At 46.1% G+C, this 16,670-nt stretch overlaps 1 protein-coding gene across 1 annotated transcript in view; it reads left to right on the forward strand.

Moving 5' to 3' along the window:
- Nucleotides 1-15,911, forward strand: part of LOC147634885 (DUF1995 domain protein, putative (DUF1995)) — a 75,776-nt gene extending 59,865 nt beyond the window's left edge. The window contains exons 3-9 of the mRNA XM_086804107.1: nucleotides 11,985-12,098; nucleotides 12,415-12,497; nucleotides 14,649-14,772; nucleotides 14,878-14,969; nucleotides 15,068-15,133; nucleotides 15,423-15,516; nucleotides 15,617-15,911. Of these exons, the coding sequence (XP_086660233.1) occupies nucleotides 11,985-12,098; nucleotides 12,415-12,497; nucleotides 14,649-14,772; nucleotides 14,878-14,969; nucleotides 15,068-15,133; nucleotides 15,423-15,516; nucleotides 15,617-15,730 (687 nt within the window). The 3' untranslated portion in view covers nucleotides 15,731-15,911. The remainder of the gene's footprint in view (nucleotides 1-11,984; nucleotides 12,099-12,414; nucleotides 12,498-14,648; nucleotides 14,773-14,877; nucleotides 14,970-15,067; nucleotides 15,134-15,422; nucleotides 15,517-15,616) is intronic.
- Nucleotides 15,912-16,670: the final 759 nt, after the last annotated feature.

The raw sequence follows: 16,670 nt of genomic DNA on the forward strand, positions 1-16,670 counted from the left end.
AAAGAAAGGAAGATATGTTCAGAGTTTACCAACTTTTATGCGCAGTTCTTCTTTGGAGGGATTGACCGTACTAGTCTGTACTAGCAGCCGCTTGCATCAGCAACTTGTCCGTACATGTCTGTACTTGCAGCACACATGTGTACCTGTTTGTACTTTCCTCCCTTGCAGCCGCCTCAAAACAGTACTTGCAGCAATTCTCCTTATGCGCCGCCTGTACCTGATGATGCGCCGCCTGCAGCTGTACAGGACAGAACAGTCCCACCTGTACCTGCTGGGCAGGACTGCAGTACCCGCCTGTATCTGTCCCTACAGGTCTGCGCCTGCAGCCACCTATAAGATGCACTGCCGCCTGTACGATGCGCTGCCTGCATAGTACTCAACCTACAGCCACCTGTACGATGCGCCTGCACCTGTCCGTACAGGTCAACACCTGCAGCCACCGCCTATACCCTGGTGATGCGCCGCCTGTACCAGTTGTACAGGACTGAACTGTCTCGCCTGTACCAACTGGACAGGACTGAACTGTCCCGCCTGTACCTGTCCGTACAAGTCTGCGCCAGCAGCAGTTGTCCACGTCAGAAATTCTACAGCAACCGTACCTGTCATACCAGTGTGTACCTGCAGCCTGTACCAGTCATTTTTGCAGCTGCTGTACTGTACGGCTTCTCTCCACGCAGCCAGCCAACTTAAACCAGTCTCTCTCCACCCAGGAAACTAGCAGTACTCTCTATGTAGCCAGCCGACTCCTCCTCTCCAAAAAGCAAGTGAGAGAGAGAAAAAGAGAGAGAGAGAGAGATGGAAAGGAGGCGTGTACTTCCAAAAGTGGAGTAGCCCTCCTTCCATAAATATCTTAGGCCCCCTTTTTAATGTTCATTAAAGTTTCTAAGGGCCACTTATGCCTAGGGGCCACCCAAGGTTAAAACATTATAAATAATAAATCCCTTGGTCCCCCTTCACACTTGGGGATGTCCATACATATTACTATTTGTCCGGGCACCCAAGTATGAATCATGAAATATTTATCTTGCTCACCAACCACCATGCTGACACTCATGCTGTTCCACTTTCACATGGTCATGACAAGGTGTCCAATATATTATGAGATCTAGGGGAGATGTCAATGCCTCTTCCAAGAGGGTTTTGGTCCACTCATTCCAAGATCAGAGGTGCCTGGGTATTTATTTGTTGGAGCTCAGCAGACATAGAGACTTTCTTCGGAGAGAGAGAGAGGAGCTCAGACCTAGGGCATTTCACAACCGACCATCACTAGCTTCTTCTAGGTAACAGAGATGACAGCACCGGTCAGTGACCACGTGAGGCACCCAGCCCCGCTGACCCATCAGGAAGCCCCGACACCACATTCGTGGAGCACCTCAACTCTCTGGAGTCACACTCAACCACGGTAGTCAGCTTTAGCACACTCGTGTGTCCACGGGATCCTGGTCACGACCGCCCTCTACATGGCAGCTCAAATCAGGGAGATCGTCTATAAGGACCACATACCTGAAAACCCTAAATATTATATACTAAACAGTGCAGCGAATCAGTGCTATGATGTTATTCTGTGGCATAAAATTTGCATTCCACTTCCTAGCTGTGAATCTAATTCTGATTCTGCTTGATTCACACTTCCTAGCTGTGAATCTAATTCGGATTAGTTGATGAGTCACTCCATAGGGATTCTGTAATTCCAATAGCCTAGATTCTGTAATTGTATCTCCTATTTGGATTCACGAGGACATGAACCCATATGCTGCCCATGTATTTGCCCAGATTTGCGGTTATGTGGACTACGAGGATCTCTATATTTCACCTTTAAAGCACTCAGATGTCATCTTGGGGATGCCGTGGTTCCATAGGAAGAGTGCTATTATCTAGATTCCTGAGAGGACTATTTCTCTTAAGCATAAGAATAAGGATATCACTATCGTAGCAAAGAAGAAGGGAGACACCATCCCTATTGTATCCCGTGTATCTATTTCCAAAGCAATAAATCTTTGCATATATGACCTTTGTAAAGGATAAGAGTGAAGACTCACTGAAAGATTTGAACTCTCTTGAGAGGGAGAGACTATAGTTTCTAGCGGGATACAAGGATTGCTTCACGGATGTTATTCCAAGAGAATTGCCTCCTGAGTGACCAGAGGATTATGTGATAGAGTTGATTCTAGGGAGTTCATCCCCGAATCGACCTCCTTACCGTGTGAGTGCAATACAACAAGAAGAGATTATGACACAAGTATAGGACTTTTCATTCCGCATGTGCGAGGATTACAGAGCCTTGAACAAGATTACAATCAAGAATCATGCCGAGGTTGGATGATATGTAGGATTGGCTGGAAGGCGTGGCATTCTTCAGTCCGATTGACTTGAAGAGTAGCTATCATCAGATTCGGATCCAGCCACAGGATATTCACAAAATTGCCTTCCATACCACTTTTGGATTGTATGGTATTTGGTGATGCCTTTTGGACCCACAAATGCTCCGGCTACCTTCAACCACATGATGGATCAGATCTTTAGACCACATCAGAAGTATGCAGCCACTTTCTTTGATGACAACATTGTGTTTTCCAAGGAACGCAGAAAGCATTTAGCTAAGGTATTTCCAGAGTTGCACGAGCATAAGTTATTCATCAATGGAAAGAAGAGTGAATTTTTCTTAGAAGAAAGACATTACCTTGGACATATAGTGTCTAAGGAAGGAATGTGGATGGATCCAACAAAGCTTGAGGCCATCAAGAATTGGCCAGAATTGAGATCCGTAAATGAGGTGCACAGTTTCTTGGGGTTATGCTCCTATTACAAGAGGTTCATTAGAAACTTTTCCACCATTGCAGCTTCATTGCATGATCTAACCAAGAAGAAAGTGGAATTCATATGGGGTGAGCATAAGAGACATGCCTTCACTTATTGAAGCAGAAGCTTACTACCAGACTGGTATTGGTCATTTCAGATCTGGTGAAACCTATAGTGGTGGAATGTGATGCAAATGGGGATTGTATAGGGGCAGTTTTGCAACAAGAAGGGCACGTGGTTGCCTTTGAGAGCAGAAGGTTGCAACATGTTGAGAAACACTTGCATGTTTATGAGTCTAGCCATGATTCATGCTCTTACTTCATGGAAGCATTATTTACTTGCGGCTGATTTTATGGTGAAGACAGATCATCAAAGCTTGGGATATTTTCTGGACTAAGCTTTCTGAGAAGCACATGAGGTGGCAAACTTTTTGTCCATGTTTCATTTCCATATTATCCATACACCTGGAAGAAGAATGTGATTGCAGATGCTCTACGTGGGAGACCACAGGTACATTTAGTGACCATTGTCTATCATAGAGAGTTGGATTCCATGAGAGATCACTATGTGCATGATGAAGACTTTGGTAGGATTATCCCCGAAAGCTAGAGGATGGTGAGACTCTTTGTCACCACGAGGTGAAACTTTTTGCAGTGTTTTCCTTATTTACATTTCTTTATAAATATATATTTTTCTTTTCTTTCTCTTTGGTTGCTGTTGTTTTCCCCCGGGATCTCTTGGAAGGGCTTGGGCCATTGCAATGCCAGAATGGGTCAGCCAGTGGGACTTTGGACCAGTGGTTGGCTAAGCCTGAGAACTGCACTGAAAGATGAATGACAGTGTCCAGGACATGGCCACTGAATGAGGTTTCCACTAGTAAGTGGCCGCCACCGAAATGTGAATGTATCTTGAATTCTAAGCAAATTCTGAAGTGACCGTAGTGGTCAAAGATGGTCAGGAGACCAGAAGGAATGTAGATGACATCATCCCTAAAATCTAGGGAACTGCTATTTTGGGCAGTGTCGGAATTGAAAAGTGTTCGCGTAAGTTTGTGCAGAATGTCAAGGGGACCAAAAACTGGCAAAGGACTGTTGTGAGAGTGTGAACCAGTCAGGAGATTTTTAGCTTGGAAGATTGCATGTGGAAAAGGCTTAAAATGTGCCAAGTGTCAAATTTATGTGCATTTTCCACACTGGGAAGGGGGAAGCGTGGGATTTTGGCTGAATGAGGCTCATTTGCAGCCATTATGGTGGATGGTTGCAGCTTAAGAGCTATTGTGGTGCACTCCCCTGCCCTGCAACTCATGTATTGAGGGTTGAGCTTGCTCCCCACAGTCTCTCTCTCTCTCTCTCTCTCTCTCTCTCTCTCTCTCTCTCTCTCTCTCTCTCTCTCTCTCTCTCTCTCTCTCTCTCTCTCTCTCTCTCTCTCTCTCTCTCTCTCTCTCTCTCTCTCTCTCTCTCTCTCTCTCTCGCCTGTCTGCCCGCTCTCTCATTTCGCCTCTGCTCTGCTCGCTCTCTCTCTCTCTCTCGCCTGTCTGCCCGCCCTTTTCCATTTCGCCTGTGTCCTCTGCTCTGCTCCGCCATTTCGCCTGTCTGCCCCGCCCTTTTCCATTTCGCCTGTCTGCCCGCCTCTCTCATTTCGCCTCTGCTCTGCTCGCCATTTCGCCTGTGTGCCCCGCCTCTCTCATTTCGCCTGTCTGCCCCGCCTCTCTCATTTCGCCTCTGCTCTGCTCGCCAGTTCGCCAGTTCGCCTTGCCGCACAGTTCTGCTGGCAATGGCTAGTCTATCTATGCGTTAGGCTGGTCGGCCCCGCCTTTCACCACCCACCCTTGCTCAGGCCCCCAAGGCAGCAGCATAACTCTCTCTCTCTCTCGCTTCTTCCATGGCTTCCCCCTTGCGCAACCCGATGAAGGCGACCTTTATGGTCACAAACAAGAGGATAACAAATGTGGAAAAGGAAATGAAGGAATGGAAGGCAGAGATGGAGGGATGGTGGAAGGAGAAAGCCAACTTCTCCAAATGGTATTCAATGAGGGTAAGCGGTGGAAAGAGGAGAAGGAGGACCTCTTAGCGGAAGTCAAAGACCTTCACGGGGAAGTCAACACGCTCAAAGGCGTAATTTCAGCTCTTCAGAGGGAGCTTGCAGAGGCCAAGGCAAATGGTGGACTTGAAGACGGTGAAATTCAGCCATCAATGATAGAAGAGCTCAAGGTTATCAAAGAACAAGTACGGGCAATTAAGGAAGAAGAGAAGCAGCATGAAGCAAAGACTTCCTCATGGGTGGAAGTCATCACCAAGACGCAAAAGAAGATGCGGGGAAGTGGATAGAGGTCGCCAAGAAGGGTAAAGGTAAGGAGATAACAACCCCTACACCTACAATCATTAACATGACTTTGGAAGAGGAACAACGAAGACGTACACGTGCTTGGCATGTGAGGATTACCGGCCTTAAAGACAAGGATAAAGTTGAAGAGGAGGTGAAAGAGCTTATGGTGTTGATGGGGATTGATAGTCCGTCACACGCAAAAGCTTGGAGAGTGGGCAAAAAAAGCGGAGGCAACGGGGAAACATCAAAGGAAAGAGCTCTCATACTTCGCTTCCCCTCTATTGAGGCGAAGAAGGAGTTCTTGAAGAGACGACCCACTTTAAAGAATACAGGCATTTTTCTTGGTGATGATCTTACTCTTTCACAGCTTGCACATATGAAGGAAGTTATGCCAGAGATTAGAGCGGCAAGAGAAAAGGGAAGATAGCATTTTATAGAGAAGGGAGGGTGGTCATCATGGAGCGACGCTCTACATGACGGTGCGAGACCTATGGGACCAAATTAAAGCTGGCAGCCTGGAACTGCAATGGATCCCTCAGACTTGATGTAGGTGCCTTTGAGGACAGCTTTAGAGATAGAGATATAGTCTTCTACTCGGAGACTCACCAGGCTCCTGGTCAGATGATGCCACAGGTGACAGGATACAGATGGGAGACAGCTTGCAGAGTAGGGACGAGATCGGTACACAGTAGTAGAGGATCAAGAGGGGTGGCAGTTCTTTTCAGGGAGGAGCTGCAACCGCTTCTACACATCGTTCGGAGAGATGATCAAGCCAGATATATGTGGGTGAGATTGAGGGCCGACACAGGCAGATTCCTGTATATTGCCATATGCTATTTTGCTCCTAGTACATCGACATATGCAGCACCTAGAGGGCAGTCTCCTTTCTCTGTGCTAGATGATGACATATGGGAGTTCTCTAGGGATGGAGACATCATCCTGTTAGGGGACTTTAATGCCCGGACGGGCAACCGCCACACAGCCTTTTATGATACCTCGGAGGAGATGCTGAGAGAGCTGGACACTCTGGATATGGGATTAGACAGACGCTCACAGGATGTGGAGTGCACAGAGTATGGGAGATATTTGGTAGATATGGGGACTGCACATGGGTTGGCCATACTTAATGGCTTGCAGAGGTTTCCGTCAGCAGCTGGATTTACTTGCTTTCCACATAGACATGGTGCTAGCACAGTGGATTATGTTATGGCTATGCCCAGCTTTGTTTCATGCATTGAGGACTTCATAGTTGGATCTCGGCCCATTGGGGTAGTAGTGGATCATGCATTGTTGACATTGACTATCTCTTTTCACTTTACCACAGCTCAGAGGACACGAGGGACAGATCACACTCGATATACTTTTACCTCAGAGACTGATGCTGTCTACACAGATGGGATTTATAAACGTCTGTACACAGAGGAGCCAGGGAGACCTTTGGAGGAGTTGACCCATATACTGACAGAGACTTTACATGATGCAGCGAGAGAGGCATATCCACATACTCAGCCTGGACAGAGACAGCGTTCTAGATGTATGCCCCAGAACAGCTGGTATGATGAGGAGTGCAGAGAGACTAGAGCCCGACTGCAGCGGGAGGTTGCTTTGGGAGTCACTACTCACCGACAGTCACGTATTGCCTTCCGACGTCTTGTGCGAAGGAAGAAGCGGGCCGGCCTTGCTCAGCTAGAGCAAGAATTATACCAGCTGTTCTTGAGCCAGGACTCGAGGGAGGCTTGGCGTCTGTTTCATGAGTCCTCCCCTGCTTTGGCCATCACTTCTACAGAGGTCTGGGATAGTTATGCACCATCTCTATATACAGTTCCTGGACAGACACCTTTTCCTGACCCGCCAGCACCATGCCCACAGACATGTACTTACTTTACCGCAGAGATGGTAAGGAAGGCCATTGATAGGATGAAGACTGGGAGAGCATATGATCATGATGGATTGGTCGCTGAGCACTTTATTCATGCGAGAGACATGCTGGCAGAGCTTCTAGCAGTGATGTTCAATCGTGCTATGTGCGAAGGCTTACCCGAGACTTGGAGTAGGTCCACCATCGTGCCTATCTTCAAGTCAGGGGACCCTATGGAGCCAGGGAATTATCGCACTATTATGATTGGTCACACACTAGCACGATTGTATGCATCCATTCTTGAGCAGCAGTTGAGTAGATGGGCAGAGAGAGTTGGCATTCGAGCAGAGGGACAGGCAGGGTTCAGGAGAGGTTTCTCTACTCTTGACCACATCTTGACTCTCCGGGCCATTATTGAGGAGGGCAGGTCGCATGGGCGACGGATTTATTGTAGCTTTGTGGACTTCCGCAAAGCATTTGATACAGTGCCCAGAGCCAGATTGATGAGGCGATTACAGGAGATGGGGGTACCCACAGAGCTCATATGGGGGATTATGGCTTTATATAGATCAGTTGCAGGACAGGTACGCACCCCAGAGGGGGTCTCTACTTTGGTTCACTCCACTATAGGAGTGAAGCAAGGTTGCCCGTTATCTCCTTCACTGTTTGGTATGTATGTGGATGAGGCTTCTGACTACATTGAGAGATTGGGGGACAGAGGAGCCCAGCTAGCAGGTACATGGATCCCACTATTGTTATATGCTGATGATATTGTGTTGATCTCTGATTCCCCTGAGGGTATGCAGCGTCATCTGGATGCTTTACATGAGTTTGCACATGATAGTGGATTGTCTGTCAACCTTGGCAAAACCAAGGTTATGGTGTTTAACACCACGCCACAGTGGGTTAGGCGATCAGCTTCCACATTTACATATGGGCAAGAGATTGTGGAGTATACAGATGCATATACATATCTTGGGGTAGTATTCAGTGGGCCAATGTTTTCGATGAGGAGAGCAGCAGAGACTAGATTGACTAGAGCACATGCAGCCCTGGGTGGTTTGGAGAGGATGTGTTCGCAGGTTCAGTTTCAGGAACCTCGAATGAAAGTTTGGCTTTTTGATACTCTAGTGACATCAGCTATGCTTTATGGAGTGCAGATATGGGGACCTTCAGTGGGCCATCATAGCGCAGGCGGGTGGAGAGGTATGGAGAGGCCTTTGGTATCTATGATTGCTAGGATTATAAGAGCCAAGGCCGTGGTACCTCATGAGATTATTCGAGCAGAGCTGGCGGCTGCCCCTCTGGTGATTGAGGCTCTTACGAGATCAGTCTCCTACATACATGGCTTGTGGGATCTCCCCCGAGACAGATATGCACGCCTCGCCCTGGAGTCCTCCCGACAGTTAGCTTTACAGGGAGACACGGCTTGTTGGTATGGACAAATGACATCTTGGTTCCAGGCACATGGTTTTAGCATGGACAGATTGCCTCCCTTCCAGTATTCTCTGGAGGCACCCTCTCTCACTCTCACACGGACAGAGATTACCAGACTCATCCGTCAGGATTTAGTTCAGCTAGACATTAGGAGGACATGGATACAGCCGACTGAGGAGCTGGGCACGAAGATGGCTTTCTACATAGAGCATTTTCTTCAGCTCACAGCAGATGGTTTTGTGATCAGACCCAGTTACATGGATGTACACTTGTCTCATGCAGTACGATGTGCTATTGGTCAGATTCGCACATCCTCACACCAGCTTGAGATTGAGATTGGCCGATATAGAGGTATACCAGCTGAGGCCAGGATATGCCGAGTATGCCATGGGGAGCCAGAGACAGAGCTGCATTATATATGCCATTGTACTGCATACTATGAGATACGTGGTCGTTTCCACTGTTTATTCAGAGAGGGTTTTGGACCACTTTCCAGAGTCATGGGGTACCAGGACCAGAGGTGTTTGGGATTGTTCTTGCTTGAGCTGCGGAGACATAGAGATAGCCTGCTTAGGCACACAGAGAGCCAGACTCAGAGGCACATTACAGATTTCTTTAGTCCAGCCATCACTGTGCCAGATGGACCACAGCAGCAGCAGGACATGGATACCGCCCACACCAAGGGTACACTGATTGATCGTGCGATTGAGCTTGGGTGGTTCAGACGCCCACGACCACGGAGGGGGGCATCCCAGCATAGACGGAGGTTGCAGCGGCAGATTCGGATTATTCTTGCGAGGCATGCGGGACACCTAGTCAGGGTGCTGACCACAGAGGATATTGAGGAGATCCGCCAGTGTCCGATGCGGCACATACTATGAGATGGAGGCACCTCCATAGTGTACCCCTCCGTCCCACATGATATTGTATCCCTTCACTATATTCCACTCACCTCCATAGCGTACCCCCCCCCCCCCCCCCCCGCTATATTCCAGTTCCAGTTTCATTTTCTAGGTACCAGTAGTATCATCTTTATTTTTCATTTTTCTGGGTTTTTTTATCCAGACATTGTATCAGATCCACCATGATGTAACTTTTGGTCTCATAGGTCATTATGGCCTTTTGAAGACGTTAATATAACATTTCATTTCATTTCATTTCTCTCTCTCTCTCTCTCTCTCTCTCTCTCTCTCTCTCTCTCTTGTACCGTACTTTTCCTCATAGTTGTTTCAGTTTCAGTTAGTTGTTTAGTTGTTTTTAGCTTTCCTTACACAGACATTGTATCAGATCCACCAATTGTTGTAACCTTTTTGGTCTCATAGGTCATTTTGGCCTTTTGAAGACGTTAATATATCATTTCATTTCATTTCATTTCTCTCTCTCTCTCTCTCTCTCTCTCTCTCTCTCTCTCTCTCTTGCAGACTATGGTAATGCTCTCATCAGATAAAATCAGGTACAGTTGCGTGAATTTCATGCTTATATGCAGAGGCTAGTTGCCTCCTTGAACAGGAACCGGTGTAGTTAGTTCCTACACCAAAGCAGGGATGGAAGAGGGTAATAACCTCTTCAATACAACGCTGTTTCAGCACTGTTTAGGTGCTGTTTTTGGACTGTTATGTTGCCCGGTTGATGCCAGAATGCAGTAGGACTTTGCTAAAGTCTTCTAGGAGAGTACAAGGGTTAATTTGGGCTGAAAACAGGTCTGTGCAGAAAATTACAGCAAGCTGAATTGTGATGTTTGGGACTCCATTGGGTAGTCTGATGCCTATGGAAGTGAGCCTGTCCGTTGGGACTCATTCTGAGATGTTATGGAACAGTTTTAGTGCAGTTATGCTGGCAAATTTCTCCCAGAATTTGTAAAACTCAGCTGGTGCAAGTAGAGTGCTCTGTTGCACTCGTGCTTTGTATTTTCCAACTTTTTAACAATAAAGAAATACCGCAAGGGGCGCCCGACTTCGGGGCCAATGTGTTGTTGAGCGAGGGAGCGAGGATTCTGTGATTGTGTGTCTGAGTAAGTCCAGGTTATTTGTGAATGAATTACCGCTTTATGTGTCCATAGACCGGTTTTATGGTTCCATTGCCGGGATAGGGTCCTCTTTTCTACAAGAGCCCGGACACGGATTGGATTGGGTGAACAGGGGCGTACCAGTTCCCCTGCAGGGTCGCCAAAAGTGTCGGAGTGCAGTCTAGATCCGGCACTTACGTGGTTCTGGATCACCTAGTCAGCTCTGGAGGAGCAGCACCTAATGCAGCTGTGTCCAATGGAATAAGCCAAAACGCTAGGATGTTAAGCTACTTGGTTGCCTAAACAAGGGGAGATTGATCATGATTGCAAAGCAGGCTAGTTCCTAAGTCTATCCTGAATCCGTACAGTGATCTGCATCCAGACAGGACTATGCATAACACAAGGGGAGATTGATCATGACTGCAAAACAGGCTAGTTCCTAAGTCTATCCTGAATCCGGACAATGATCTGCATCCAGACAGGACTATGCATAACACAAGATTGAATATTGAATAGATAGAGATATGTAGAATGAACAGAAGTAAGACAAAGACCAATAAGACAAGGACCGACCCATGTGTCATTCATGAACTACTCACTCAACTCTTTTGTCTTCCTATCTAGTACTGTTCCTCTCCTTTGGGCCCGAGTAAACCCGACATGATTCTTGGACTATCCAGACAGTAATGCGCTCCTTCCCCTACAATCTCAGGGCCCGAGTAAACCTGACATGATTCTTGGACTATCTAGACAGTACTGCGCTCCTTCCCCTACAATCTCAGCCGGGTAGACACCCCTCTCTCCCCTTATCCGACTAATTCCCCTTTTTCTTTACAACTACAGGTACTACCCGTTCGGCGTTCATCAAGAAGCTGTTACAAGTTTGTTACAAAACAAGAAGGCTCTCATCAAGAAGCTGTTACAAGTTTGTTACAAAACAAGAAGGCTCGGTTTGTTGCACAACGGTCAGTCCGGGTAGCGATCGGCCAAACAGGCTGATTGGCCACCAACAATCCTGTCCTCCCTAGCATTGCCATCTGCCCCTCCTTATCTCCACCCTACGGTGGTGAGAGGAGCCTCTGATCTATCCAATTGCAATCGGCATGGCATGGGACATGTGTCTACGCAGGTACCCAAGTCTTTGAATGAAGCCATCCGCTATGATCCACAAACAAAGATCTTGGTAGAGTTGCATCTTTGGGGTAGCTCCAAAGGTGTGAGCCATGTGGTGTGGGTGTGTGGATAGAGGAGGTCGTTGCAGTTCACCTCTAGATGGGTGAGATGAAGGGAAGGTGCATTGAGGCTGTACTGAAAGGGTGGGAAGCAATCCATATGAAGCCCGTGTGAGAGAAACCATGAAGAAACCCTAGCATACCAAATCCTGTCATGTCCTTGCTCTGCTAGTTGCTCCAATGCAATCCTCCAGATTCAGTGTGTGTATAGTGTCTCGACGTGGTGTATGAAGGTGACTGTCTGAAAAAGTGCATCTACTCCAAGGGCAGAGAGAGAGAGAGAGAGAGAAGAGAGACTTGCTACTTATAATGGTTTAAATCAAGACAGGTTGAACTGCAACTTCCAGAATTGGAAAATTTGAATGAGGAAGGAGCGCAACAAAGGCTATGGGATCTTGCAAAGTTTTATTTGGAATCGTTGCAAGGAGATCTCAAAACCCAGGTATTATTGAAATATTGTAACAACCTAACCACTTTTGAAGCTTTGGTTTTTCTTTTCCATGAAAAGGCTTTTATAAAGTAAATGCTCAATATCAGTTGAGATGCAAGAAAGGGTCTGAGAAGGTAGGATCTGAGTTCTGTCCATGGCCTGCATGCATCTGGCTCTCCAAAAAACCTTTGGAAATTGACTTTGAAAAAGTAGAAAGTTTCCTTTTTTTTTTTGAGGTGGAATATGTACCACAAAATAAGTGCAATATTTCTTTGTTTTTTTAATGATTCAGTAAGTGACCGACTTGACTTCCGCAGCTTCTGTGCAGCGACTGAAGGCCATCTTTCCAGATGCTGGTGCTGCTGCTTTGCTGAAACACTTATGGTCAGATGCAAGCTTTGGCTTTGGCAGGTATTCTAAGCGAACTCTTTGAAGATGGATGTATCCTCACATCTTTAGGGCCCTGCTAGACAAAAGCAATCTATATCATTTTTATGGTACTTTTGACAGACATGTCCGGGCAGGTGACTACTTGGAAGAGTATGCTTGGTCGTGGTCACACTTGACCTCTATGTTTTTGAGAAAGCTAATGCTGCTTTTAGTTCCCATGGTTGTAAGCCCTCATAAGGGTCACAATCATTGACCAACTCCTCAAGCTTGCCCAAGCTTCCATTGTGCTCGCGTCTGTGTGAACCAGTGGCAGTGCGGGAAGGCGAGAAGAGAGGGCATGGAGAAGCCAAGAGCAAAGGGCTGGCGGGGAGTTGGGAGGGGGGGGGGGGAGATGGAGAGGGGGGGGGTGTGAAAGAGAAGTTGGCAGGCGACGAGAAGAGGAGGTACAGGGAGGCGGGCTGTGCACAAACAGGCAGCGGCGGCGATGGCGTTGGGTGGAAGGGGCTGGCGATGTGAGCAGAACTCAGGCGGGCTAGGCAGGAGCTCCAGCTCTTACCACACACTTTTATTCCTGTGGCCAATCTAATTTTGCCCTTGGAGATGCAACTAACACTAATCCTACATAACTTGGAAACACACAGAAGACGAGATGTAACCCTAATCTATTGTGCATTGCTGAATGCTCATATATACAATGGTTCTTGGATCTAGACTTAGATCTGGCTCTTTGACTAGGTTACTGGATCTTCTACATCACATGTAGCCTCATCCTTCTCCTCAGCGAGATTCTTCTGAAAAGCTCCTCAGAAATTGTCGGGCTGATCTCATCCTCCGAACCGGATTTTGGAGAGATCCACTTGTTGGCTCTGCTGTTCGGGTTTGGGTTTTGGTTCCGGCATTTGCATCTTAGGCAATTGGAAAGAGCACCTGCTGGCTCTTTCAGGTTCAGGTTTGTGTTCAAGCTAGGGTTGTGGCACTTTTTTCTCGATCAATGGTACCTTTGCTGAACTCTCCCTATCTGTCATAGCGTTATCGAGGAGCTCATCTTGTATTGGAAGCTCTCCCTCACTAGGATCCACGTTCTAGGCCTTGGGCTGCTCCAAGGCAGCTCCATTCTAGCCTTTTGCCGAGGTTGCCATGATCATTTCCATCATGTCGGCCATAACCTTCTTGACAATCCTAGCTTTCCATGCATATGCTTCCTCCCATCATCATTGGTCCTCATGTTCCTGGGCTTCTTGTCCTTCTCGTATTTGTTTGTCCAGGGCTACAAACTTCTCCTCCATCGGATCTTCTGTTGGAGGTCCTCTCGTTTTCACCAATGTCTCTCCTCCGTGTCTTCAAGGCTCTCTGTCGGTGCGAGGTCTTGTCCACAGAGCTCATAAGGAGCCATTTCCTACTTAGGTTAGACCTAGGCTAAGACTTTCGCTAGTCCTAGACTACATGCAACGTATGCTACATGCAAAAATGGACTAAAAACGCAGAAAAATGCGAATCCTAATTTGATTTTTTGACTTTGCTAGTGAAGGAAGGGCTAAAAACATTGTTGCGAGGGCAGAATAGGGAAACCCTAATTTTGGCCTGCAAACCTCAAAATGCAAACCTTAATTTTAGAAACCCTAATTCAGCATGCAAAAAACATACCTAAGGGTTGCCTAAGTTGATCTATGCTCGGATACCACTGTTACATGTGTTGCGGAAGCGTGATCTTGATTAAGAGACCTTAACACTAACTTTGTTTAACTTGCGAACAATTTCTAGCTCTGGCTAGCATCTCTTGCATATCTGCCAAGAAATCCCTAGCCGCATCATTTTGAATACCCATAAGTCCCATAGCTACCGGAGATCTAGGCTGGTAACCGTACATCAGCATAAATGGATTGCAACCACTAGTGAATTCTTAGCACTATTGGAGGCAAACTCGACCATTGGGATGTCTCTCTCCCAATCAGATGGTCGCTTGGAGAGGTATCCACGAAGCATATCCTCCAGAACCTGATTCACCCTTTCCGTCTACCCATGGGACTAAGGATGATCAAAGGAACTATCAGACTTCAGTGACCTCAGCCACAAATAACATGTTTTTCCCAGTATTAAGATTAAGATGTGGATTCCTTGAGTCCACTGTAGGATGACAATGTTTCTGATACAAAATTGTTTTGGATTGCACAGTTTAAATGATAGGAGACCCATCAACAACGACGATGAAGTGGTTGTACTAGTTGTGCCAGACTATCAAATGCTAGCAGAAGTCCAGAAAATTGCGTTACAGCTTTCGCAAGACACTGAAAACGAGGTATATGCTTTTCTACTAGCCTTAAATCAAGGCATTAATGTGCAGAGATGGTTGTTGCTAATGTTTTCCTGCTGATAATCTCTCCAAGTTTGTGCTCTGGATCAGGCAAGGCCTCTGATCATGTGGAATCCACGGCTGTTCAGTGGTGATGTCGGAATTGGTTTGAATGTAAGGAGGACTAGAGATAATTTTCTTAGGTAAATATTTACATTGATTTTGTGCTGCGTTCCTTCTTCCTTCACTTTCTTTGTAAAAGCATTCTTATGAAAGTCATTATGGATCTTGATTTGTGTAGCACGTTTACAGTAGTGTACTCCATGAGGCCTCTCCCAGAAGGTGCAATTTTCAGGCGATATCCGGGGTATGTGCATTTCGATTCTATGATAGGGGAAGCTGGAGTGATGGTCTTTATGGACACCCCCGTAAGGGTAAAATCCCCTGCTCATAAATTTGTGGGCGGGGGAGATCACTTGCCCTTATGGATGGGATGGATCCCCTACCCAAAAGAGATGGGTGGGTAACAGGCAGGGGTGATGTTGATAAAGCCCCCAGAGTGTTGTAATAGGCATGTCCTGTTTTACCTGAAGCTGTTAGTGGCTTTTTATGGATGATTTGAACTGTACATCTGGTCTTCTTTTTTTGCCAACCAGTCTATGGCAGGTCTTTTTAGATGATAAAGAGAGGCCAGGTCGGTACAAACTGGCCAAAGAACAGCCAAGCCGACCTAATCCAGATGATCTTGATGTAAGCTAATTTGAGTGTGCATGTCAGGTGTAGCATGTTCATAGGTCGATGCCTTACATGTTTGCATGCTTTCGACTAAGACTTCTGGGCTTTTGTGTAGTTGCTGCTTCTAGATGTTCAAGCTGAAGAAGAAAGCGAGGGGCCCTCTCCATTTGTTAGAGCTATGGGAGTTTTTGCCTCATTCAATAGATTTATGCGTTCACTCTCAAAATAATGAGGGGGGTTTTCTTGTGTTTGGAGGAAGTTGTCAAAACCCTTGTTCCTCTCGATCCTTTGTAATTTATGATGAATTGTTGCTCAATAATCGTCATTTTTAACAAAGGTCTTAGCCTACATCTAATTGTAACTCTATAAGAATTTTCAGATTAATATGAGAACCCTCATGTGCATGAAAATAGTGACTACTTTTTGAAGCAATTGCTTGGTGGTGGGTGTAGGATCAATTGATGTAGGATTAGGGATGGCCTTTGGATAGTCTTCATTTTTAGCACCCCCTCTTATGTCCAAATTCAATTAGAGTTTACACCAAGCATCATTCTAAGTTTTTGAAACATGTCTCGAGGTAATGGCTTAATAAACTTATCTTCAATGTTGTCTTGTGTCTTGCTATGAGTAAGATCAATCACCCTCCGTGGAAACAATTAGGGGAAAATTTTAGCCCAATGGAGAATTTAAAGCTTCATTAAATAAGCAAACGGGTAATTTTAATAGAGTTATTTTTATTCGTTATTGTAGCCAATTTTACTTCCCATTTAAGGAATATGTTGTGTTTACGTGTCTGTAAAGTTATTTTTATTTGTTATTGTAGCCAATTTTGTTTGCCATTTAAGGAAAACATTGTGATTACCCGTCTACTCTTGCTTGCTCGGTGTTTCAACTGCCACCAATCCTCTGCCATTTTCACCTCCTTTTGTGTTCTTTGAGGTATATCCTCTTACCATTTTTACTCCCATTATTGTCTCCGAGTTGTGCAGCCATTTTCACCTTGAGAATGTAGAACTTCATTCCCAGCAAGTAGCCCTATTTTTTCAAGTTGTGGTTTAAACACTCCATGCTAAGGTATTTTGTACATATGTTTGGGTATTTCGAGGATCGGTATTGAAATTAAATGCCATCATTTTCCCTTTGAGAGCTGGCAAGAGGCAATTTTGTAC

This window comes from Cibotium barometz, chromosome 10 (genome assembly GCF_041138505.1).
Source record: "Cibotium barometz isolate CiBa-2024 chromosome 10, ASM4113850v1, whole genome shotgun sequence".
Lineage (NCBI taxonomy): Eukaryota > Viridiplantae > Streptophyta > Polypodiopsida > Cyatheales > Cibotiaceae > Cibotium > Cibotium barometz.